General features: G+C 42.4%; 1 protein-coding gene across 1 annotated transcript in view; it reads right to left on the reverse strand.

Annotated features, from left to right (window-relative positions):
• Positions 1 to 1,613: 1,613 nt before the first annotated feature.
• Positions 1,614 to 27,353, reverse strand: part of LOC147709409 (calpain-13-like) — a 454,206-nt gene continuing 428,466 nt past the window's right edge. The window contains exons 26-27 of the mRNA XM_086925978.1: positions 3,721 to 3,773; positions 1,614 to 1,701 (exon numbers count right to left, since the gene is read on the reverse strand). Of these exons, the coding sequence (XP_086782104.1) occupies positions 3,747 to 3,773 (27 nt within the window). The 3' untranslated portion in view covers positions 1,614 to 1,701; positions 3,721 to 3,746. The remainder of the gene's footprint in view (positions 1,702 to 3,720; positions 3,774 to 27,353) is intronic.

The following is a 27,353-nucleotide window of genomic DNA, read 5'->3' on the forward strand; positions in this document are numbered from 1 at the left end:
CTGTTGCACAGTAATTTGAAAGGAGAAATGCCTATGGTACTATGAGGAGTGTTATGGTAAGTCCATAGTTTTTGTTTCAGAAATTCTTCCACCTGAAAACCACCAGACAAAGCAGTCTGAATTCCCTCCTTTAAAAATCTGTTGATGCGTTTAACCAGACCATTTGAAGAAGGGGAGTAGGGTGCAACAGTAAGGTCTTTAATGCCTAGATCCTGAACAAATTTCGACATTTGATGTGATCTAAATTGTGTACCATTATCTGTCACAATTTGTCTCGGTGGACCCTCAACATCAAAAATTCCTTGATGACGGCATTGGTGTCAGGAGATGACACAAAATCACAATACACCCACTTTGAAAAAGAATCAATTAAAACTAAAAGATGTCTTTTGTTTGCCGGAAGAAGATCAAATGGGCCCGCAAAGTCTAGAGCAACTTTTTCCCAAGGTGAATCAGGTAAGGGAACCATGTGAATGTTTGGTTCAAAAGATCTCCAATGTTTGTCGGAGATTAAACAAGTGCTGCATTCTGAAATCCACATCTTTACTTGAGAGACAAGACCAGGCCACCAGTAAAATTGTTTTAAATTTCGAATTGTGGCTGACACACCCATGTGTCCCTCATGACTCTTTTTAAATAACAAATATCTTAGATTCTTTTGAGGAACTTTTGAGAATCATGTAATAAACATCCATTAACAACAGATAATTAATCTGAAACCTGTGCCAAGGGTTTGATATTAAGAGAAAGGTTCCTCTCATGAGGCCATCCCAACTTAATGTAAGACATGACAGTTTGAAGAGTGTCTTCAGTAAGTGCAGACAACCATGACTCTTTAGAAAATAATGAATTCTCATCCAAAATGCCACTAACTAGAGCTACAACACACCCTACCTCATCAGGAACAGATGAAGACATATCATCAATGGGCATTCTTGAAAAGCAATCTGCTTGTCCATTTCTACCACCAGGTAAGTATTTGATTGAGAAATTAAACTCATGCAACTTGGATAGTATGCGCACCAACCTGGCTGAAGCTTTACCTGTCCAGTTACCGTTAAGCATGAAATTAAGAGGCTTATGGTCAGTGAAAATAGAAAAATGAGTACCCCAAAGAAAAGTCTTTGTGTTGAAGTGCATTTTTTTTTGTTAATATGTTATGGATTCCTCGCATTGTGTTGTGTTTGGTGTGCCATGTTTTTTTTGTGTTTCATTATTGGGTTGCGCATAGTGTATTATTGTTTTTTATTGTGTTGCTCTGTGGTTGTGTTATCAATGTGGTATGTGGATGTTGGCGGCATTTGATTATGTTGGTTCATCCTGGTACATGAAGTCATGTTGATACAATATTGTTGTAGAATTCTTGTTATTGATTTCTCCTGTGTGACGCTGTTCATTTGAAGACTTCAAAAACATGATGCTCGGTTTCCTACACTAGCAACATATCCCTTTAAAGTTCAAGTGCAAAACAGCAATTTACAGCCGTCAAAGGTGTTAATATAAGACTGATTCAGCTCTTCAAGTATCCATTCAGCAGAACACGATAACATAGACCGTATCTCAAATCACACCACATGTCTTTACAAAGAAACAGGTTGCAATGAACAGTAACATATTTTTATTTATTTATTAAGAAACTGTATAATCAGGTGAAAACAATCGGAACATTATTACAAAATAGATTCTTCATCCACCTGTCATCTGCAAAACAAAAATGAAATTAAGATTAAGTTGACCAAAAATCTCCACTTGGTGTTCTTGTCCATTGAACAAGATGATACATTGAGGTATGAGTTGTCAATAGGGCACATTCACCATCGTTCACAAGCATTGCTCTGACGAGATGCATTTGCACAGGTGATGACGCACCCAGATTATAATGATTTTTACAATTAGTTCAGTGTTTAACTTACTTACAGAAACTTGCATTCAAAGGGCATGAATTGAGAAAGAAGCAACGCATATGGACTATTATTACTTACCAATGACAAGAACGCCACAGAAAATTACTATTTTATTAGTAAATAAATACAGATGTGGGAGTAGGAGATGGATTACATGGTTTACTATTGTGATTTACAATTAGCATTATCCTAAATAATGTCAATGAAAAGAATAAAAAGGAGCACATGGTGACCCCTAGGTTGTTCAAAGTGAGGGACATAGTTTAATTCAGAAAAATAACAAAGGGATTAGGTTGAGGGTGGATTCTACAAGATGAAGCCGGAGCGTGAAGAGTGGTTTTCGGTCTCGTCGATCATTAACTTAACATTAGGGGCCAGATGTGCAACAGCCAAAATAGCATCAAGCAAATTGCGAGTCTTTTGCGAATCGCAATTTGCGAGGCACTATTTAGGATGTACAACAGTGTGTAATACACTGTTAGCGATTCCCAATGGAGGAGCAAATAGAGAGGCTCATGAATATTAATGAGCCTCTCACAATTTGCGACCCCATTTTGAATGGCAGGCAATCCCAGGTATTGTGGCCTGCTGGGCTCAGCAGACCACCATGTCTGGGACTGCTTTTAAATAAAGCAGTTTTTTGTTCCTTAAAGGAAAACGGGAAAACGGGATGAATATAAAAAAGAAAAAAATGAAACGTTTTTGTTTTATTTCTTAAGGGCAGGCAGTGGTCGAAGGGACCACTGCCTGCCCTTAAAAAATATTTTTCCCTGCGTTTGCAAAGGGGAAGGGGTCCCGTGGGGACCCCTTCCATTTTGCGAGCCAATTAACACCCTCTTGAAGAAGGTGGTAATTAGCAAGTGTTTTGCGGCTGCAATTGCGGTCACAAAACATTCTTACATAGGGTTGCGCTCGCTATTCGGAAGGGAACGGCCCTTCCTAATAGCGAGTCGCAAAACCCTATTTTGCTAATCGCATAAAATTGCAACTCTCAAAATAGGGTTTGTACATTCTCCAATCTGTTTTTGCATGAGCAAACTGGTTTGCAAACCCGTTTGTGCACGCAAAAATGGTCATACATCTGCCCTAAAAGGTTTGGATTGCATTTTTTCATGATCATCATTCTACCCAGAGTGGCCACCTCATTTTCACATCCTTCAGACTAAAGTTCAATTCTTTCTAAAAACCATTACATTCGAGTTTATTTCCTTATTGAAACTAACTCCTTGTTAGAGCGTGTGGAAATAATGGGCCATCATATTTAATAAAGATGCAATTTATCGAAGCTGTCTGCAGGCAAGCATAACTTTATTGGGTCTGTAGTTTGTAGGTGAATTTCCTACATCTTGTATACTGTATTTCTTTCTTTTTAACTTGTGAACTATTTTAGCACTTCCTATTAAACTAAGCCTCATCGTTTTCTCAATGGCCTTCCAAACCGAATCATGCATCATTTTACAACCCACCCACTCCATACTAGCAAACATGGATCCTACTTCTCTCTGACGTTTCCACAGGAGTGGAAAATACAGACTAATGAAAACTACTTTCGGAATATTTGCCCCTGTCTAGCTATCCCGCCATGTACTATTTCACCCAAGAGACCTTCCCGAGGCCGGAAATATGAGTTCTTATATATGATATAAAAATAAACTATTCAATAAAATACTCCAGAATGGTATTAATTTAGCTATTGTTGAAGCTCCTTTACTGTTGTTATTCTAACTGCTTCATTCACGTATATCAACCAAAATTATATAACAAGGGCACTCCAACTACAACACAACAATTTGCATGTTATTCAGCTGACACTTACCTGAATTAAAGAGCAACATCATAATTCTAACTGTACATCAGGAGCTTCAAAAACTGCAAAAGAAAAGACATTTCGTTACTTTGGTGAATTCAAAGTTCATACTTACCCAATTATTTCAATTAACTACAAGCACTGAGTTTCTTCAACAAAGCCACAATTCCATCCTACACATAAGTATCTCCAAACTCTTTGTGGTTATGAGTTCAATAAACACAACAGACTAAGGTGCACAAAAATACCATTGTACAGTGCTAAAATGCAGTCACTATTTATCTTTTGCCAAGGCCCACTGTGGAATAAACATTCCCATATGGACAAAATGTACAGGGAGTAATACACATAAAAAAGCATTGACAAAGCCAATAGGTTTCACCTGTGCAATATCTATGACCTTTGTACATTTTTTTTAGAAATGTTGCATGGACTGCTGTGAAGCAGAGCCTAAAGTAAAGAAACAAAAGCGAAATAACACGACCAGCATTGACAGTCATCATCTTTTTTTTCCTTTTCGTCATGTTGCACAGGGTCCACACTGTTATGTAATATGTCTAAAAAACATTAAACAAAGCAAATCAGAACTCATATTCACAAAAGCTCAGTGTTTTGGGGAGGGAAGTAGCAACACAACAAACACTGAGATGAGTGCTTGGGGGCAAGGGCGATAAACATGAGGGTGGTGTGGGGAGGAGGGAGGGATCAGTAACAGCGGACGGCGGGGAAAGCAACACGAGGGATTGCAAGGGAGGAGGGAGGGAGCACACATAGGGAGATGTGTGTAATGAGGGAAGAAGCCACAACACAATGGACGGTGGGGGGGGGAAACACACAACGGATGTCTGGTAGAGGAGGGAGGGAGAAGCTGCAACAGCCGTCAGAAGGAGGGCTGGTGGAGGATGGAAGGAGCACCAACACATGGGCAATAAGAGGAAGGGAGGGGTCTGGGGTAAGAGCCCAGACGTTGGGAGGAGGGAGAGACTGAAGACACATGCACTCTAATGGAGTACATGTGCCCGCAGGAGCGAATGGCCAGTGGAAGGAAAGTGACCACAGACAGTAAACTGTACTTGGTCCATGCTCCATGGCAAGGACAAATGTTGGAGCCCCTGGAGGAATTAGGAGGCAAGCAGGAGGCGGTGAACAATAACAAGCAAGGAAACAAGTGTGACGACTCAGACAATCAATGGTAAATAATTGTAAGTTTTGGGCGCATTCTAAGCCCATTTAAGCTTTTTCATTTTTTAACAAAAGATTTTGCTGACAGCGTATGAGATAACTCAAGCGAAACCTATAATAAAAGATGACATATTCCCTGCAAACTGTAGATGCAAATCTAACCTTAACAATTCCATAATACATATATGCTCTGTTAAGGGAGCACCAAAGGAAGAAACCTGAAGGTCAGTAGCAGTCCTACTGCTGCTTCTGGTCCAGCAGCAATTATGTTTTTACTGTAATTGAAAGTTCCTTTGATGGTTATTCTCTATTCCTAATAACGCTGCTAGATTTCTGCATATGACTCCATGGATGTGCATCTTAATAGTATGCTATGACAGATTGGAAAGACATTGTACTAGAATTCTTCTTCACTAAAATGAGTCACAAAATGTACTTCTGAATGGATGTGTCTGAATCTGCTCCATTGCCATATTTGTTTTTACTTTTCCACAGATATTCTCTACTTCTGTGCTTTTCATTTTTTAACAGGAAATGCCAGAAACATTCTTGTTCACATTGAACATCTGATTATGTCAGACTATAACACTCACCCATTGTAATCTTTAGATATCTAAAAACTGTCTTTCACATTTTACGCCATCTAAAGTCCTACCAGATATTGCCCCATTGAAAGGCTGCATCACAACACTTACAATGCAACTCCCAAAAGATGTTAAGCAAATCTTGTAGAATACGCCAGCGTCGCAGTTTACGCAACAATCCTTCAAGCCTTGCACTAAAGGTCATCCAACTGGAGTAAATGCAGACATATGGGCGAAGAAGCCATATCAGGATTTCCTATTTCACGTTTTATACAAACCCAATCACTGCACCTGAAGGATTTTCCGGAGAACCCCTTCAATTTAAATCCTTTCTGCTCCAACACAATTTGTATGTGATGGTTATCCTGTGAACCATCTTGCAAGTGCCATAGTCTAAAAGGCACTTTTAATGTGGCAGACGAGATATCCACCATGCCTGTGATGGAGTAACCCATCCACTAACCTCTAAATAACGCCCTTATCATATAATAAATATTTTTTCCTCTGCGCCTCCTGGTTACCAACTGTTTTGAACGTATCCTGCCTTTTGCTTTTCCCAGGAGTGTAGAATGTCTTTTGATCATCACAGTTCACTGATCAGGTGAGGGTCCATAAGCCCAAAAACACACTGAACCTGGAATGCCTTCCTCATCTTGACTTTTGCAGAATGTGCTCAATGGGTCACAACCAAACGGCATGTCACATAGCGCCTGGGTGACATCATACTTTTCAGAATGGGGGAAGGGCATGCCAGAGTTTAGTTTTGGATACCAACTACTGTTATATTACTCACTGCTCCTCATGTCAAGTCTGGAAAGAAGATAAAAAAAGGTGTGCTAGTTAACGTCCTGGTGATCTTAGCAGCATGGCCCTGTCCTTGATTTAAATCTTTGCCTGAGAGGATATGTCTCTGGACAGCTGTAAATAATCTCTTCAGTGGACTTACAGGGATGTTAGACTTTTGGTCTGCTGTTGTTTGGGAGCAGCATTCTTCGATGGAGCCTGCTTCTTGTACCTGGAAAGTATCAAACTGAAAGGTTCTTGCTTGAACAGAAGTATCCTTTCAAAATCCTTACAATATGTCAAAAATAAGACTGCTTCTGAAGGGTGATGCTTGGTGAAGCACTGCATAGGACGGTTTGAAGCCAAGCTTGAACCCCTGTCCCACATTCCTCCACACCATGATGGGAATGAAATGCATATTAAAGTTATAGGCCTAAAGACTCTACCTATTACCACGTTCCGTTTGGAGCAAAGTGTGCACACTGATGAAGACGGGTGAGTGCTTCCACTCACTTATAACACACTATCTGGGAAGCCCTGAACTATAAGACTTCCATATATATTCCCTTGGCCCTGACAAAGCCCATAGACACATAGGGGCTGTTCCTGGCCAAAACATGTCAACCCGACCACTAGGCGTCGTGGACCATTGACTCATCCATTAAACACCACTTTGTTTTTAGACTTATCCCTATCCTACTCTTTTCCCCCAATAAAGATTCACCTAAAGGATAGGAGATCATTTTAATCCACTCACCACTTTCACCATACAGGCAGTCTCTCTCCTGGTAGAGGTTTTGATGTCGCTTGTAAAACAGGACACTCAAGTGACAAACCAGATGATGACATTATCCACCGAACCACTTTAAGTGGAGATTACATACACATCAGTCTGTGAACATGATAAAAAATTCTGAAACTATGGTACTGAGACTTATGTGAGACTTATGTGGTTCATTACCCCCCTTTCTGATAGATAACCAGTACATCTTGGAAACTGAATGAACCTCTGATTCTTCCTCCATCCATATTTTGATCTGTACTAATACTTTCATTTATCCCTAGCGATCCTCACTTCCATGGGAACCAGTAAGGACGACAAAATCTGAGCCCAGCTGAACTCACTTATCCAGAGCTCCCAGGGAGGGCCAGAACCTTGGGAGACTTGCTGGGTGCCATCACGACCTCCCATGTCTAGGGGAGTGGGAAGCACAAGGCAGATATGCCCCACCAACTGAGACGTGGGAGGGAGAACAACTCTGCTGGCATGGGAGAAGGGCACAGAAAATAGATGTATTCCAAGTGCCCCACAGAATGTGCAGTGGCACCTGGATTGAAATAGAAAGCAAGAATTCAAGAGTGCCCGTAGAAAAAAAAAATAAAGGAGACATTTTGTTTGGTCAACACAATCCAAAGACCCATGAAAGTAGTGAGGATCAATGTTGTCCAGTTTATTTTTTACCTCACAACACTTAATTTTTCCCCTCTCTGGATGAGATTACGTTTCAGTGACTACCTCTCTCTTTTTGCCTGACCACTCATTTCTCTTTGTGATCACTCATAGTGACTAATCCATATCTACAGATAAACTGTATTGTTTTATATTGAGAGCAGGGTCTCAAACTTCTTCCCCAAGCTTTTTGCCAACACGTTTCAACCTCTTTTGTAGACGGGAATATATTTAACGAGGTCTTCATCAGGGCATGACGGGTTTTCTGAATAACAAAATAAAACTATATTACATTTGTTTATAGTATTTTGTCAAAAATAATAGGATTGACTTATCTTAAATAATCATTCAGGGTACCATATGTAATGTGAACCCCAAAGTGCAACATTTTGTTCAAATCACAAGACAGAGTTTTTTTTAATATACATGAAAGGATGGATAGAATGCCATACACATGGCACCAGTGTTTTCATCCATTGATAATTAAAAGGTAGACATACACTATGTTGCAAAATTATAGTATTGTGCCATTCCTTGCTCAGGGTAGAGTTGTTTTTAGTGCTTCATGCATGATTTTCGGTGTGTTAAGTGCATTTAATAACCCCAAACATGCTTCTCATTTTCTCCCTTAGTGATTCATAGGTATTATTAAATAAACTAAAAAGGTTTTATTTGAACCAAAATCCTATAGCTTGCTCACCGAAGGTGATGCAACTGGTAGTGCCAATAGTGTGATTCCTCATATTTTTTCTCTTGTAATATATTTAGGTTCTGAGCACAAGGTAGAACCTGGGAGAACATTAAGCCTCGGATATCTTAGAGCAACTACATTTGAATCCTTAGTAGGGACACATTTAAATGTTGACTGTCTTTTTGAATGATTTTCTTTATTGCAAGCGATACAGCCACAAACCACCACCAGATTCTTGATATTGCGGCTTCCATTTTCAAAGCAATCCTAGAACGCTCCATAAAGAGAAGGGCTTTTTTTACCTTCCTGCTCACTCGCACTGTAAAAACTTTAGGACTCCAAATAAAAACTACACTTCCCAGTAAACTGCGAGTGAACAGGAAGTAAAAAAACGCCATTCTCTTTACGGAGCCCATTGTGCGCTGCTGCAGGGGAAAAGGACAGGAATGCGTTGTATCTGATAAATACAGCACATTCCTGCCATTTTCTCTTGCCGTAGGACGGCGCCGCAGGCTTTGCTGCGGCGCCCTATGGTAATACCTCATAAATTAGCCCTCTGAGCTTATTTATGAGCCCCTTGCACCACCAGTGCATCACTTTTTCAGATCTAACACCACCACTTGAGGGTCAAAGATCTCCAACAATTACTTAATATAGTAGGTATGTACAACTAAAATAACCGCTACAATCCCTACCGTCACAAATTGTCTATATTTCCATCCCAGTTATATGTGACAGAATTGAACATTTCCACATATAAAAATGGCAATATCATGATCCAAGTTTCTAATGCCAACCTGAAATCATTTGATTCACTTTTCAGGAGAAATGAATCAGAAAAGTCAGGCACAAATGAAAACTGTGAGAAATCAGGTTAATTGTTGACTCGAGTGTGAGCCCTGGTCAAGCAGCAAACACACTCTTAACTCTAAATTAACCTGTGCTCAACCTTGTTAACTTGGCACAGAGTAGTCAGGCTTAACCTCAAAGCAATAGTTAATGTATTTGTACAACACTTCAAACAGTAAAAAGGATCCCACACAAAGTAAGACAAATAGAGTAAATGAAATAAAAACAAAATGAAAAAAATCAGCACAAACATGTAGAAACGGAATTATGAATTTTTAAACAGTGTGTGAAAATAGCGCCAAAACGCAGATATCACCAGCTAGGGATATGCAGGACCGGATCAAAGTCCCACTTTCAGGCCAACTGCAATATCGCACAAATTGGCTACAGTCACCAGGCTAAGCCTGTTGAAGTTTACCTCCTCAAATCTGTGCCAAGAGTCATGTTTGCGATAGAGGGTGCCACAAGGAGCAGGGAGAGTGTCATGGGAGTCTGTTGGCATAGTGCGAAGAAAAGGCTAGGCGTCGCCGGCAGGCATTGCTGGAGGTTCAGATTGGCAGTCTCCCGCTAACAGTTGATGCAGGAGTGTGAATCACAGTGCGAGCAGTGGGGTCTCAGTGCAAATGGGTCCATTCATAGTCGTGAAGAGCCCAAAAGCTTGAATACACGTCCCTTGAGCCACACAAAGGGTCCAAGACCTGAGAGGTACCACCTCCGGGTCAGGAACCCACTGCAGGGGCGTCCAGGGTTTGATGCAGTATGTTAAGAAACCTTTTATGTCCCTGAGGCTCAGATCAGGATACCAACCGGCTAGCCCTTGGAGTTACTCTGGTGTCCTGGGTTCATGGGTGAAGTTGCAGGCCCAGTTCTTGTTTTACCCAGGTCAGAGGGCAGCAGGTCAGTATAGCAGGCAGCAGTTCCTTCAGAGCACCAGTACAGCAGAGTGGCAGTTGTTTCAGCAGCACAGCAGTGTTTCTTTCTGGCAGAGTATCCACAGTTCCAGAAGTATAGTAAAGAGTTGGTGCCTGAGGTCCAGTATTTATACACAGCTGCACAGGTGCCCTGCCTTGCTGGCCCTGGCTCCAGACTAAGTACAGGGGTATGCAGTCCTTTGTTTGGAGACAGGACACAGCCTATTCAAGTGTAAGTGGGGCTTGGCCCAGCTCCTCCCTCCATCCAACTAGTAATGTCCAATCAAGTCACACTTTAGCTCCTCATTGTGTGTGTCTGTTTACGAGGATTACATAAAGCCCAACTGTCACCCACAACTAGACATGTGACCCAAAGACAAACTGCAGGGACTAAATGGCAAAGTCAAGAAAACTGCAACTTTCTAAAATTGGCACTTTTCAGAATTGTAACTTAAAATCAGATTTCACCATGTTAGGATTTTAAATATGACTCCAGAGACACCAACATCAACTGGGCCCCTATTCCCATTTGGAAATTACACCTATTAAATGAAATAAGGTAACTTGAAAGTTATCCTGTGGAAGAGGTGGGCCTTGCAGCAGCGAAATATTTATTTAAGAGATTGCCACTACCAGGACATGTAATACTTAACCCCTTGCATGCTCATGACGGCCCCCCGCAGTCAGGAGTCATGGTGGGCGTGTGCTCACGAAAGCCTGGGGCTGTCCGAATCCCGCCCACTATGTAAATTGCCCGCACAGCGCGATAATTCACGGCGCGTGCAAGGGGTTAAAAGTACATGTCCTTCTTTTGAATATGTTGCACCCTGCCCTCTGGGCTGTCCAGGGTCTGCCACAGAGGTGTCTTATATATATTAAAAAGGGATGTTTGGCTCTAGTAAAATGGTAGTGTAAAACTGCACCCACAGGCTGCAATGGCTGGCCTGAGGCTTACGTAAAGTGATTTTACAGTGGGTGGTACAATCAGTGCTGCACGCCCACTAACAGCATTTAATTTATAGACACTCAACACAGGTAGGGTCACCTAACTAAGTACTTACAAGTAAATTCAAGTCAAGTCAAGTCAAGATAGCTTTATTCGGTATTATTAAAAGACCATAACAGCACAATGAAAATTCATAGCATAAAAACATTAAAATCTATCTATATTAGAGCTGAAGAAAATATTAAAACATCTACACAAGTAAATTAAGTATGCCAATTGGGTACCTTGGGTTATGCCAATCTAACATGTTTTAAGAAGAGAGCACAAGCACTTTAGCACTAGGTAGCAATGGTAAACTGTGCAGAGTCTTAAGATCTGCAAAAACAGTCGGTCTGATGGCAAAAAGTTAGGGGAAAACCCTGCTAAGGATGCTAGGTCTAGCAAATACCAATTCAGGTATTAGGAGCACTGACGCTTGACACCACTAAGCACCACTTGAATCTAACAACACCACCTTTTACCTTATCACTTCAAGTCTCCAATCATGTCCTCTTCCTATTAGAACCCCACCCGGCCCTCCCTTTACCAATGGATTGATCTATTCCCTTGACCAATCTTGAACACCTTTTATCTTATTATTCACCTGCAGCATAAAATGCTTCTGAGGACTAAATAGCATGCCTCACAAACCTTCTCCCAAGCTTGAATGAACTTACAAATGAACAAACAAAGATGAAGAACTGAAAGATGAACCCAATTCTCAAACAAACTGAAATCACATCTAGCATCACATATTTATTGTCCTACTGCTATTCTACTCTATTGATTGTGATTACCCTAACTCAACTCCCAAACACTGTCTTTCTCTTAATGATGAATCTTTTTGAGGATGACACACTAAGACCACATTTTTTTTAATAGACCTATATGCTAAAATAAAATTCAGAACTCCCTATCCTGAACTCCCTATACTCTGCCATAAAACACAATTTATTAAGTCACAGACATTATAGTGTTGATAAACACAATAAGCTGAGCAAGTTCCAATCTTACAGGATATGACACATACTGTGTTCTATTTCCAGAAACCATGGGCAAAAAGATCTGTTACCAGATCCCCCAGGTGACATATTACTGGCTGAAAATGAGACCACAAGCTAACCTGCAGTCCCTTAAGTACTCCCAACATCCACACTATTTTTGACAGCAGGAAACAAGACACGATTTCCTACAAATAAGGACCTAACTTCAATAATCTCATCGCTTTAACAACAATGTCATCTATAATGAAAAACAGTGCTGTGCTGCATGAAATACCCTATCATGACTGCAGATCTCCAGCCACTCCAGAACTCTATAGCGGCCTTTAACATCATCAAAGGCCCTTAACCTAATTGTCATATTTTGAAGCTGAGATTTGGCTAAATGAAACTTTCCAACCAGCTGTCAACTGACTCGTGCCTCACACCTACTTGATCAAAAAAATGAATTGAGAATTGGGAATAGTTGGAGGGGGTCACAATCAACCGCATCAACTGTATCAAAATCAAAACTCTTTAAGTCAAGAACACAAATCCAACCAAAATATACATTATCTACCACCTACTAGGAGATAACATCTCCTTCATGAACACATATTAGTAAACATAACCAACAAAGCTCTGCTTTACTCCAACACGTGCTTCATTGGTGACTTTAACCCGCTTTCTTAAAAAACAATGACCTAACCCAATTTCTGTTGGTCTCCCATATGTGCGATGGTCCATTCTAGACCTTCTGATAGTGAATGATGATTCCATAATAACTGAACTAATTATACGGGTCGACAGGTCTAGCCATCACTTTCTTCCTTTCTTCTTCATTTAAGCAAAAACACTAAAAGCACAAGAAATTAATCATAGACACAGAATAGCTTGACATATCTGTAATAACTGCAATAATTTACCTAAACTGAAACCAATCAAAGTAGAGTTAAAAGTAACATATAAATATGATCTTTGATAACAATTAGAATGAACCTATCAATAATACAATAGAAGATACATCTCAGTTAAAACAAAAAAAGTCAGAAAATCCAAAACTCATCGCTATGATACTTTAAAGAGCTAAATGAATGCAGAAAGAAACTCAGTGGTGACATGAGTGAATCAACTCATCGGAAAGGACCCTCAGGCACCAACAAGACAGTTGGTTGCCATTTGTCTTCATTGGGTTCTGTATTGAAAGTGGTGATTGAAAAATTAAAAGAAGTATGGACTACTCCCCGAACTAATTTATTAGGGGGTAGTTCTAACCTCATTAAAAGTTTTAGTGAAAGTAGTAACGGACGGGAAAGTGGTTATGTTAGTTTGAACCACCCAGTCCTAAGCAAAAAACAAATATAGGTCGACATGTTTCTGCTAAAAAGAGCCTATACTCAGCTCAGCGTTCATCAGGACCATATATATCTGCAACAAGTGAGCGAAGCACGCTAAGACTTCACCACCACTTGAAGTAGAAAAATAGTAAAAAGAGGATTACGACCTTATGTGTAATCAAGACACTGGAACTTCCTAGTCTCTTCTCCTCCTACGAGTGAGAGATTTTTGTGTGTGTGATGATTTCACAGCACCGCATAGGCACGCGGCTGGGGGAAATCTTCACGCTCGGGCATCTGGCTCCCGGCGACTCCCCGCTTCTGATTCAACATCAGATGATGCTGAGCACGAAACTGAGGAAGTGGATAAAATGAATTACGTAGGCAAAGCACTGCAGTTTGACAGGCCCAAGTGCCTCGACTACCGCAAACAGGGACCTCCTATAAAAGAAAGGTATTCCCTCGAACATCTATTCCAAGCTACTGAGAACGCACTTAAAAGACGAGTAGAGTGCGATAGACCCCACACCGTACATGAACAAGAATTGGCACGATCAGCCGTTCAATGGGTATCTAATTCTAACATATATAATGGTAACGTAGTGGCTCAGACCTTTTTGAGCTTTCCACAGAACGAACAGCGCTTGGCCGGTATTTACATGGTTCAACATTTGATAACGTTGTACGAGAGTCAATATTCTGATCCCGGTCCCTTGTATAAATTACTGGACGATATACTTCTAGAGAGATGGATAGGCCTAGGTACCGAATTAATTAATGTCATTCTGGACCAACGACATAAGTACTTGACTTTTCTTTCTACGTGCATGATTCCTACCCCACACCACGACAGAAAGGGTTTCCACATAGACAGACAGAACCCCCTACGAGAGGTTCATCCTGTCAAAAATACAGCGGGTGAGCTTCAACGAGTATATGTATACACACCCTTGACGAAAATAGAAATATTGGAAATGAAAAAGATGTTGCCTTGCCATGATAAAGACCCGAGGGGGGTTCCACCGTGAATTAAAAGACATTCTCCGCATAGGGGATTACACGTACGCTGACATTATTAAATTATTAAAAGTACTGTTACCAGCTGGCATTTACGAAAAGCTTAAAGAGAAAGACTGGGAGGTGGGAGAGAAAAAGATAAATTGGACAGAATTGGAAGAAGAGGATAAAGCCAGGCAACCTGGTGTTGGTCTTGGGGACAAAGCTAAAGCACTACCTGAACTCTTGATACAGGTTTTGCCAAGATTATTAGTTACTAAAAAGGAAGATTGGGATGCTATTTCAGCCTGTAAACAGAAACAGGACGAAGACACCAGTGATTTTTATTCTAGATTCGAGAAATGTTTTTCTATTAATAGTGGCCTTAAGCCAAGTAGTGAATCATATCCACATCTTTTTGTGAGCAAACTAGTGGAAAATTCCTTACCCCCGATCAAGAATAGAGTATTGAAGGTTGAGAGTACCTGGCAAGCAAATAGCCCTTCCCAAATGTTACAAATGTTACAATACCACCAGAACAGAATTAGAGAAGAACAGGAACATGAAAAGAGTCGTATGAAAGATACGAAAATGAAAGTGCTAGTTGCACAATCAGTACCAGCTAATGGGAATACAAGCATTTACAATGCAATAGGTCTCGCATCAATTAAGTTTGAGGTATTGGAATTGCTAAATATTGCAACACCAATTGCAACAAAAGTCTATAAATTGTAGGCCCAAAAAATGTGTATTTATTTTTGTAGCAATTGTGGCATGCTGCGCTTAAATGAATATGTTTAAAAGTAAAGTACGGCTTACTGCGATTGCTACAATAGTTAATTGTGGATGCGTTAACAATTGAAAAGTGCACTGATGGCTGGTGGTGTGTGTGCCTGGTGGAAGCGTTCACTAACGTGTGGTGGTGTGTGTGCCTGGTGGAACCGTGCACTGATGGCTGGTGGTGTGTGTGCCTGGTGGAAGCGTTCACTGATGACTGGTGGAGTGTGCCTGGTGAAAGCGTGCACTGACGGCTGGTGGTGTGTGTGTGCCTGGTGAAAGCGTGCACTGATGGCTGGTGGTGTGTGTGTGCCTGGTGAAAGCGTGCACTGACGGCTGGTGGTGTGTGTGCGCCTGGGGAAATCGTGCACCGACGGCTGGTGGTGTGTGTGCCTGGTGGAAGGGTGCACTGACGGCTGATGGTGTGTGTGTGCCTGGTGAAAGCGTGCACTGACAGCTGGTGGTGTGTGTGCCTGGTGAAAGCGTGCACTGACAGCTGGTGGTGTGTGCCTGGTGGAAGCGTGCACCGACGGCTAGTGGTGTGCGTGCCTGGTGAAAGCGTGCACTGACGGCTGGTGGTGTGTGTGTGCCTGGTGAAAGCGTGCACTGACGGCTGGTGGTGTGTGTGTCTGATGAATGCATGCACTGACGGCGGGTAGTGTGTGTGCTTGGGGAAAGCGTGCACTGACGGCTGGTGGGGTGTGTGTGCCTGGAGAAAGCGTGCACTGACGGCTGGTGGGGTGTGTGTGCCTGGAGAAAGCATGCACTGACGGCTGGTGGTGTGTGTATGCCTGGTGAAAGCATGCACTGACGACTGATGGTGTCTGTGCTTGGTGAAAGTGTGCACTGACGGTTGGTTGTGTGTGTGGTTGTGTGTGGTTGTATGTGTGGTTGTGTGGGTGGTTATGTGTGTGGTTGTGTGTGTGTGTTGTTGTGTGTGTTGTGTTTGTGTGTGTGGTTGCATGTGTTTCCAGACTCCCTGCTCCCCCTTGACGGTCGGTCCGAGTTATACCTTGCACTGCTGTTAAGCCTCAATAAATCCCAGGCACACTTCCACTTTGCATCTATCGCCACTGGGAAGAAGCAGTGTACTAGTACATTGATTAATCGGCCGGCTGATGGAGACCCTCCTGTGAAAACTAAAGCATTCAATAAAATAACCTTCATGTTAGCTCCTAAAGTGACCCTCATATTATATCCTCAAATGACCTTCACGTGGCCCTGCTTATAGGGTCTTTCAGCCACCTTTCTTCCTCCAATGGTCTGTTGTCATGTCATTCACATTTTTCTTCCAACCACTACAGCATGCAGCGAGGGACAACAGGTCAGCCCTCCGCAGCCATTGGCTAAGTCCAACGAGAGTGATGGAATTTTTCTCTGTCACAAGAAGCACATCTGCACGCAAAGTAGTTCCTTTCAGAGCTGCTAATGTAATGTGTGACCCAAAACATTATTTTGCCTATAGATGATTCTTATATACTGGTGAGTGCTGTGTAGCTCCACCGACAATCATTTTTTTACGAAAAACAGAAAAAGAAAGCTAGCATTGACAAAGTCCAAAGGTAGACAGCGCCCTACCGTTGGCTGTGACAGTGCTTGTTTTTGAACTGCAACTTGCGTTATTTCTTTCCGCAGGTGGGTTTCCTGGAAATCTAGGGCCTGCCCGAACTTTAAAAGCAGACACTGTACTGTCCAATATATTCTCTAAATGTGAATCTTGCTGTGTGTGTGTGTGAGAGATTTGTATAATGCACATCTGGCTACAAAGCCACAGCACTGCACAGAAATTGTGCACAAGTGAGGTGGAGTAGAAGGGGCGGGGCTCGCACGAGGACACGTGCCAGAGACTCCAACCATGAGCAGGTCAGTACAGGAAGAGGGGGGGAGGGGTGTCAGCGGGCCACCGAGCCTCCCACACGTAAACACGGACCTCACAGTTCACCACTGGAACACACCGAACGTGTTCACTTCCTGAACTGGCGAGGCACCTCTTTGGGTTAATGCACCTTCCTGAACTGGCGAGGCATCTCAGTGGGTTAATGCACCTTCCTGAACCGGTGAGGCATCTCAGTGGGTTAATGCACCTTCGAGAGAAATTAGAGCCATTTGCATGTCACGGTTCTCTTCTTCCTGACGTCCGTCAAAGGAGGACAACAACTCAAAGTGCTACGAAGAAGCAAGACACTGACGCGCCCTACCTCAAACAGTTCCTATCCTTGTGAAAAGAGGGATTTCACGCAAGCAGTGAGGGGGTCACGCAGGGTCTGCCGCCGTCCTTCACGGTGTGGTTTGTTTCATTGGTCCAAGCAGTTTTAAGCAGCTCCTACAAAGCCCACGGTACTGCATTTACCAAGGAGAGAGTGGCTCTTTCATGGCAGTCGGTACTATTCCTTTGATTTTATTGGGGTATTGTATAGCATGGGCCTAACGCCGAGAGCAGTTGAAGGGATGTGGCCCAACCACCAGAGCTGCCGACTTTAGAACTAGGACACGGGTTCGAGTCCCGGCGTCTACAACCTGTGATTCTGGGCAAATCACTTAATCTCTACGTGCCTAAAAACATGACTACCCTTATGTAATGTGATCTGGTGGTCCTATAAAGCCCCACAGTGCCCTTGGAGCAACGTTGTGCAATATAAAAACTGCAGGGAAAAAACCACATGCACAGAAAGCTGTGTCCGAGCGGTCTGATACAGACTCGCCGGTCCAGGCGGCTACTTGCTAGAGTAGCATGCAGGCTTACAACAAGGATTTTTCGAGGGTAAGATTTGGCATGACATAAGGAAATACGCACATTACCCGAACGTTTTATAAACTTAACACAGTGAGGCTGATAAATGCTGCGAGACAGAGAACGAGCGTTTGAATCGCTTCAAGGCAGTCAGACTTTCACCCTTCCAAGGTGGCTGCATTGATTGCTATAGGTTAAGTAATCGTAACATCTTTTATTTTCAGTGCTAAGAAAGGGCAGAACTGTGATATTTGGTACTGTGCAAAAAAATAAATAATCAATGTTAAATATAAATATATGGTTCTGAACTTAGCATGTGTCACATGTACCGCATGCACGGTTCATAACTAACCTTCAAAAAACACTGCCAGTTGTGCCCACACACGCATACACACTCCTTCAAAAAACACTGCTAGTTGTGCCGACACACACACTCTTTCAAAAATTACTGCCAGTTCTGCCCACACCCACACACACCTTCAAAAACACTGCCAGTTGTCCCCACAGACACTCCTTCACAAACACACAGGCAATTGTGCGCACACATACACACACACTCCTTAAAAAAAAAACCACACAAGCAATTAGACACACGATACTCCGACTGCTGTCAGAAATGTATAGAGGGCTTGTTTTCACAATAAAGGGAAGGGCAGTACTTAAAAAAGATGTATTTCGTCTGCTGTAGTTTCACAAGTTCTTGCCTGCTACACTGGCCATGAATGGTGATAAACCCCCACTCTCCCGCCGATAGCCTCACTCACCTCATACACTGAGCGGCGAGTCTGCGACTCACACTGCAAGACTGGTGTGGTGACGTGTGTGGAGACGTCATAGCGGGTATTGTTTTTGCTGCCTAAAAAAATAATCGCCTCCGCTCACTGCCTTGTATTCCACTGTGGCAGTGCAGCCTGAGCATACTGAAGTCAACCCAGCCTGCGGCGGTGGTTAAAAGAGTGTGTAGCTCAGGTGCATTCCGACATCTGCGAGCGGGCTAATCCAGTCTGGGAGGCCAGCGAAGAAAAAACTAGGAATTCTTCTTGATCACAGCACAACCCAGTCAGCCTGGCATAAACACCATGCACAGTGTTCCCACATAAGTTAAAACACAAAAAATCGCCCTGCTTGCAAATAAATAAAATGCTGGATTGCTCCAATACAATCACGCGGAAGCTTTAGGAGCAAGAAGTTAACAATTAATCAAAGGAGGGATTTAGGGATCAGAGTCTCCGTTTCATTCCCCAAGGTTAATTAGTGTTTATCAAACAGAAAAACGGACACTAGTTACACCTTATGACCATTGGCATAAGGAATGAAAATCAAAATAGCCTCAAAAAACTCTATGTTATGGTTGGAAGGTGCGGTATATTTGGTTCATCCGCCCCACATAAGAGTTATGGCAGTTATCATTGGCTACTTCGAAGTTGTGAAGGTGCCAGCCTCACCCGAGGCGCCTCTGGTCTGGGGTGCAGTGTCCAGAGATTATTAGTGAAAAAAGGTGTAAAGAAAAATGTGCAAAAAAGAAGTAAAATTTAAAAAGGGGCAAACAATCCTAAAGTTCTTTAATGAGGGTTGTTTTTACCACATTTAAAAGTAGGTGGTACGATCTTTAGACCGAGTTACTGGGTCTGATAGTATAGTAAGTAAAATGCGTCGACATGTTTCAGCTCCTAGGGCCTGGGAGGGTCGGCGGAGCTTTCGTCAGGACTCACAAACATATAGGTATTGTACTTACACAATTAGTGTAGTTGTATTTGATGTGCAAACACTCTTGTTAAGTTTGTATTTAGGTAGGAAATTTTCCTTCAAATCTGTAATGAGACGGAAATAATGTACATATATTGCATACACACATACACCTTATTTCATTCGATAATAGATTTCATTATCAAAGTTTAGTTGTGTGACATTATCATCAACAGAACTTAATTACTTTACAAAGGCAAATCATGGAGAGTAAAGGCGCTGATCATTCATATATATAGACGAAATACTGAAATGCGCCATAAGTATCTATTTTTAGGTATCTCTAAGGCGCGCAGCGAAGATGTAAGTTGGATAGAGAAAGGAGCTTTATCAAGGGGCATGAGTAACGCTAAAGTAGCGCGGAGCTGGCGAGCCCTGTGAGCGCTGCTAAGATATTAAGAAGGCGGGACATGTTCTCCTACCTGTTACAAGAGGTATTCTGCTTCACCGGGGTCGTTGCTCTTGGAGCTCAGAGCTGTTACAAAGAGCACTCCGTTAGTTTTAAGCAAGAATTACTCATCTTACCGGTGTTTCTGGAGGTCGGCGCCATTACCCGCGTGATCGGAGGATTTCGCCTTGTGCTGACTCTGCCCCGGGGTGTGGCCTAGGTCGGAAACACTCTGATTCTTAAAGGTGCACAGCGGGTCACGTGGGCGTGTTAGCTCTTTTTTTATATTATCTTTCTTTTCGTATCGCTACTCGTATAGTTTTATTGGCACAAAGAGACCAAAACTCATTTTGGCATGATGTTCTTCGTCGGGCACAATCTTATCAGTTTCTATGGCAGGTTTCTTTCTTTTTGTTTCGCTTCTCGTGTGATTTTGTTGGCACAAAGAAATCAAAACTTATTTTGGCATAATGTTCATGTTGGGGCACAATCTTGTCCGTTTCATAGGGAGGTTTTCTGTATCGCTACTCATGTAGTTTTTTGATATGAAGAAAACACAACAAAGCTTATTTTTGGCATGATGTTCATCCCGGGGCACTGTCGTGTCCATTTCTTTGAGGGCTTGAATCAATTGGCAAATCGGTGCCAGGGGATGGCATCGTTCAGTCCCTGGTCACAGGTTCTAAGGCGGTCCACCCACCTCTGTTCTTTTTCGAACAGGCGGCGCTCACAGTTTGTATTTTTGTCAGTTAACATTTCAAGGACTGTCCACTGGAGTTCTTCGCATGAGTGGCCCATCTCAACAAAATGGGCACACAGTTTAGTGGTGTTTTTCTTCAGGCGAATGTTGCTTTTATGTTCGCCAATCCTTAACTTTATTTTGCGGCAAGTCATCCCAATGTACTTCTTGTTACATTTGCAGGTAATCATGTATATAACATGCGATGAGTTGCAGTTAGTGTGTTGGCGTTGTGTCCATAACAATTCCTCCGTTAGCTGTAATGTTTTCGATGCTTTGGTGGTTTTACAGGCTACACAGGAGCCACAAGGGTAGTGGCCAGTGACCGGATTCATGCTGACATCCCTCGTTATGGCCAGTTGTTGGTTTTTTAGGGGACGGGTATGGACCAGAACGTCTTTGATATTCTTTGTTCTGCGATTGGCAAACCTCGGCTTGGGCCAATTGAAAGTTCCAGTATTAAGGATGTGCCAATTTTTGTTTATTAATTTGTTTACTTCATATGATGATGGGCAAAAGGTGGTGACACAGGTCGTCAAATCTTGTGTTTGTGCCTTAGGGTAGCTTTTTAAAAGGCATTCCCTCGGTTGGTTGTTCGCTCTCTTATTACAGTACTTAATTGTTTTGGCATTGTAGTTCCTTTTCGACAGTTTTAGGCTCAGCTCATGTGCTTGGGTCAAATAATCCTCTTTTTTACTGCAATTGCGTTTCAGCCTTAGAAATTGGCTATAAGGGAGATTGTCTTTGAGTGGCTTGGGGTGGTAGCTCTGATACGAGAGCAAGCTATTTTTAGCAGTAGGCTTTGTGTACGTTTTGGTATGTAAGGTGTTGTCTTCCACAAAGATTGTGAGGTCCAAAAAATCCAAACTGGTACTGCTGGAGGTATGGGTGAATTTCAACCATGGGTCAAGGTGGTTGAGCCAGTGGATAAATTGTTCCAGGTCAACTGATGTATCCCAAATCAGAATTACGTCATCTATATATCTCTTCCAGTAAAGGATACTGGAAGAGAACTCATTAGCTGCATTATGGATGAACTTACTCTCGAAGTTGCTCACATACAGCCCGGCCACCGATGGAGCGAAGGCACTGCCCATCGATGTTCCATGGGTCTGAAGATAAAGGTCTTCCTCATAGGCAAAGTAGTTTTCTTTCAAGGCTAATTTACAGCACTCAAGGATAAAGTGCCTAGGTGTGGTGTATTGCCAGTCTGCTGAATAAAGAATGTCTTCCAATACTTGTAATGTATCATCTTGTGGAAGACTAGTGAACAATGATTCCACATCCAAACCCACTAGAGTCATTGTGCCTGGATCAAATGTTTTTGCTTGGATCTGTACCAGTAAGTCCCGAGTATCTTTAAGGTATGATGGTGTTTGCTGTACAAAAGGTTTTAGGAATTCATCCGCAAACTTCGATAGCGGCTCAAGGACTGACCCTATTCCAGACACTATAGGTCTCCCTGGAGGGGGGGACCTATTTTTGTGTGTTTTTGGGAGTGAATAGAAGTAGGGAGTTTTTGGGTCTGAGGTAATGAGGTATTCGGCCTCCTTTTTGGTTACCCAGTTTTTGATCTCCGCCTCATGGACCATGCTGGATATTGTATTCTGCAGTCTTACTGTTGGATCAGTGGTAAGTTTTTTGTAGAATCTTGTATCTGCTAAGAGTGCGAGGCATTGGTTATTGTAGCCATCTTTATTCAGGATTACAATGCCCCCCCTTTATCCGCAGGTTTGATCACTATATTCTCATTCTGCCTTAGTGAGTCCAGGGCTATTCGCTCTTTTTTTGATAAATTCTGAAATGTTTTCTTGTTCTTGTCTAGGAGATCAACGCCTTTCATTAAAGATTGTTCAAAAGTATGGAATTCTGGCGGGACACTGGCATAAGGTGGGTTGAATGTGGATTTTTTGCGTAAAGAGGTATCGCCTTCTATTTGATTACTGGTAGTATTATGAAAGAATGCTTTCAATTTAAGAGTCCTACAAAATTCAGCTAGCTCGCTTTTTAATTTGAAAGTATCCATTCGAGGTGTTGGCACATAGCTTAAGCCTTTATTCAGGACTCCTATTTGATCTTGGGTTAATTGTAACTCGGAGAGATTCACTACGAGGGTTTGGTCTTGCTGGTTGATGGTTGTGTTGCAGCCATGCTCCTGGTCTGGACATTTCTCTGTTGATCCTGCCATCTGATTGTCTTTTTTCTGCCTCTTGTTTGGTTTTGGCCCCTGGATAAAAAAGGTGGCTCTTGTTGGTGCAGGTTGGGGTTTATGGTCATTTGTTGCTCATCCAATTGTGGCATCTGTTGCATGCCTCGGCTGTATGGGTCCATCCATCCTCCATATTGAGGTACAAAAGGCTGATAGAAAGGCATGTTAAATCCCGAATAGAACGGTCTTTGCCACCTGTTTCCCCTTCTCGGGCGGTAGTTCCTGTAATTACTGCGTCCTCTTTTTGTGGTATATTCATCCACACTAGTGATGGAATTGTTGGAGGAGTTTGTCCCTGTGGATTCATTATCGGATCCAGTATCCCGTGTTATATATTCATCTGTAATGTATGGGTGCATTTTTTCGCGACTGAATCTCTTTAGTTCTTTGCTGAGTTTTTGGAGTTTACTCTGCATGATAAATTCACGGGTCTCGTCCATTTCCTTGTTGATTTTTTCTAGTCTCTTTTTGACAGTAGCAGGATTTAAGCCCTTCCTTAGCTCATTTTCACACTCTTCAATTTCCTTTAGTAGGGCATCCGATAGTCTTTTAGCCGTTTTGACAATTAGAATGAGGTAGTCCAAAGTACACTTCCAGGAGATGGATGACCAATCCATCCTGAAAGCCAAGTCATGTAAGAAGATTCTCGGGGCATTGTTAACCCAGAGGCCTTTGGGTGCTGTTTTCACTCTTAAATATTCCGTCATTATTATTCCATGGATGGACGTCCGGATCTGTTCTCTTTTTTTGTCTGTCAGATTGTCCCAATCATTGGTTTGTGCTAGCTTAAATCCTGCTACTGTCAAAAAGAGACTAGAAAAAATCAACAAGGAAATGGACGAGACCCGTGAATTTATCATGCAGAGTAAACTCCAAAAACTCAGCAAAGAACTAAAGAGATTCAGTCGCGAAAAAATGCACCCATACATTACAGATGAATATATAACACGGGATACTGGATCCGATAATGAATCCACAGGGACAAACTCCTCCAACAATTCCATCACTAGTGTGGATGAATATACCACAAAAAGAGGACGCAGTAATTACAGGAACTACCGCCCGAGAAGGGGAAACAGGTGGCAAAGACCGTTCTATTCGGGATTTAACATGCCTTTCTATCAGCCTTTTGTACCTCAATATGGAGGATGGATGGACCCATACAGCCGAGGCATGCAACAGATGCCACAATTGGATGAGCAACAAATGACCATAAACCCCAACCTGCACCAACAAGAGCCACCTTTTTTATCCAGGGGCCAAAACCAAACAAGAGGCAGAAAAAAGACAATCAGATGGCAGGATCAACAGAGAAATGTCCAGACCAGGAGCATGGCTGCAACACAACCATCAACCAGCAAGACCAAACCCTCGTAGTGAATCTCTCCGAGTTACAATTAACCCAAGATCAAATAGGAGTCCTGAATAAAGGCTTAAGCTATGTGCCAACACCTCGAATGGATACTTTCAAATTAAAAAGCGAGCTAGCTGAATTTTGTAGGACTCTTAAATTGAAAGCATTCTTTCATAATACTACCAGTAATCAAATAGAAGGCGATACCTCTTTACGCAAAAAATCCACATTCAACCCACCTTATGCCAGTGTCCCGCCAGAATTCCATACTTTTGAACAATCTTTAATGAAAGGCGTTGATCTCCTAGACAAGAACAAGAAAACATTTCAGAATTTATCAAAAAAAGAGCGAATAGCCCTGGACTCACTAAGGCAGAATGAGAATATAGTGATCAAACCTGCGGATAAAGGGGGGGCATTGTAATCCTGAATAAAGATGGCTACAATAACCAATGCCTCGCACTCTTAGCAGATACAAGATTCTACAAAAAACTTACCACTGATCCAACAGTAAGACTGCAGAATACAATATCCAGCATGGTCCATGAGGCGGAGATCAAAAACTGGGTAACCAAAAAGGAGGCCGAATACCTCATTACCTCAGACCCAAAAACTCCCTACTTCTATTCACTCCCAAAAACACACAAAAATAGGTCCCCCCCTCCAGGGAGACCTATAGTGTCTGGAATAGGGTCAGTCCTTGAGCCGCTATCGAAGTTTGCGGATGAATTCCTAAAACCTTTTGTACAGCAAACACCATCATACCTTAAAGATACTCGGGACTTACTGGTACAGATCCAAGCAAAAACATTTGATCCAGGCACAATGACTCTAGTGGGTTTGGATGTGGAATCATTGTTCACTAGTCTTCCACAAGATGATACATTACAAGTATTGGAAGACATTCTTTATTCAGCAGACTGGCAATACACCACACCTAGGCACTTTATCCTTGAGTGCTGTAAATTAGCCTTGAAAGAAAACTACTTTGCCTATGAGGAAGACCTTTATCTTCAGACCCATGGAACATCGATGGGCAGTGCCTTCGCTCCATCGGTGGCCGGGCTGTATGTGAGCAACTTCGAGAGTAAGTTCATCCATAATGCAGCTAATGAGTTCTCTTCCAGTATCCTTTACTGGAAGAGATATATAGATGACGTAATTCTGATTTGGGATACATCAGTTGACCTGGAACAATTTATCCACTGGCTCAACCACCTTGACCCATGGTTGAAATTCACCCATACCTCCAGCAGTACCAGTTTGGATTTTTTGGACCTCACAATCTTTGTGGAAGACAACACCTTACATACCAAAACGTACACAAAGCCTACTGCTAAAAATAGCTTGCTCTCGTATCAGAGCTACCACCCCAAGCCACTCAAAGACAATCTCCCTTATAGCCAATTTCTAAGGCTGAAACGCAATTGCAGTAAAAAAGAGGATTATTTGACCCAAGCACATGAGCTGAGCCTAAAACTGTCGAAAAGGAACTACAATGCCAAAACAATTAAGTACTGTAATAAGAGAGCGAACAACCAACCGAGGGAATGCCTTTTAAAAAGCTACCCTAAGGCACAAACACAAGATTTGACGACCTGTGTCACCACCTTTTGCCCATCATCATATGAAGTAAACAAATTAATAAACAAAAATTGGCACATCCTTAATACTGGAACTTTCAATTGGCCCAAGCCGAGGTTTGCCAATCGCAGAACAAAGAATATCAAAGACGTTCTGGTCCATACCCGTCCCCTAAAAAACCAACAACTGGCCATAACGAGGGATGTCAGCATGAATCCGGTCACTGGCCACTACCCTTGTGGCTCCTGTGTAGCCTGTAAAACCACCAAAGCATCGAAAACATTACAGCTAACGGAGGAATTGTTATGGACACAACGCCAACACACTAACTGCAACTCATCGCATGTTATATACATGATTACCTGCAAATGTAACAAGAAGTACATTGGGATGACTTGCCGCAAAATAAAGTTAAGGATTGGCGAACATAAAAGCAACATTCGCCTGAAGAAAAACACCACTAAACTGTGTGCCCATTTTGTTGAGATGGGCCACTCATGCGAAGAACTCCAGTGGACAGTCCTTGAAATGTTAACTGACAAAAATACAAACTGTGAGCGCCGCCTGTTCGAAAAAGAACAGAGGTGGGTGGACCGCCTTAGAACCTGTGACCAGGGACTGAACGATGCCATCCCCTGGCACCGATTTGCCAATTGATTCAAGCCCTCAAAGAAATGGACACGACAGTGCCCCGGGATGAACATCATGCCAAAAATAAGCTTTGTTGTGTTTTCTTCATATCAAAAAACTACATGAGTAGCGATACAGAAAACCTCCCTATGAAACGGACAAGATTGTGCCCCAACATGAACATTATGCCAAAATAAGTTTTGATTTCTTTGTGCCAACAAAATCACACGAGAAGCGAAACAAAAAGAAAGAAACCTGCCATAGAAACTGATAAGATTGTGCCCGACGAAGAACATCATGCCAAAATGAGTTTTGGTCTCTTTGTGCCAATAAAACTATACGAGTAGCGATACGAAAAGAAAGATAATATAAAAAAAGAGGTAACACGCCCACGTGACCCGCTGTGCACCTTTAAGAATCAGAGTGTTTCCGACCTAGGCCACACCCCGGGGCAGAGTCAGCACAAGGCGAAATCCTCCGATCACGCGGGTAATGGCGCCGACCTCCAGAAACACCGGTAAGATGAGTAATTCTTGCTTAAAACTAACGGAGTGCTCTTTGTAACAGCTCTGAGCTCCAAGAGCAACGACCCCGGTGAAGCAGAATACCTCTTGTAACAGGTAGGAGAACATGTCCCGCCTTCTTAATATCTTAGCAGCGCTCACAGGGCTCGCCAGCTCCGCGCTACTTTAGCGTTACTCATGCCCCTTGATAAAGCTCCTTTCTCTATCCAACT

This window comes from Lissotriton vulgaris, chromosome 6 (genome assembly GCF_964263255.1).
Source record: "Lissotriton vulgaris chromosome 6, aLisVul1.2, whole genome shotgun sequence".
Classification (NCBI taxonomy): domain Eukaryota; kingdom Metazoa; phylum Chordata; class Amphibia; order Caudata; family Salamandridae; genus Lissotriton; species Lissotriton vulgaris.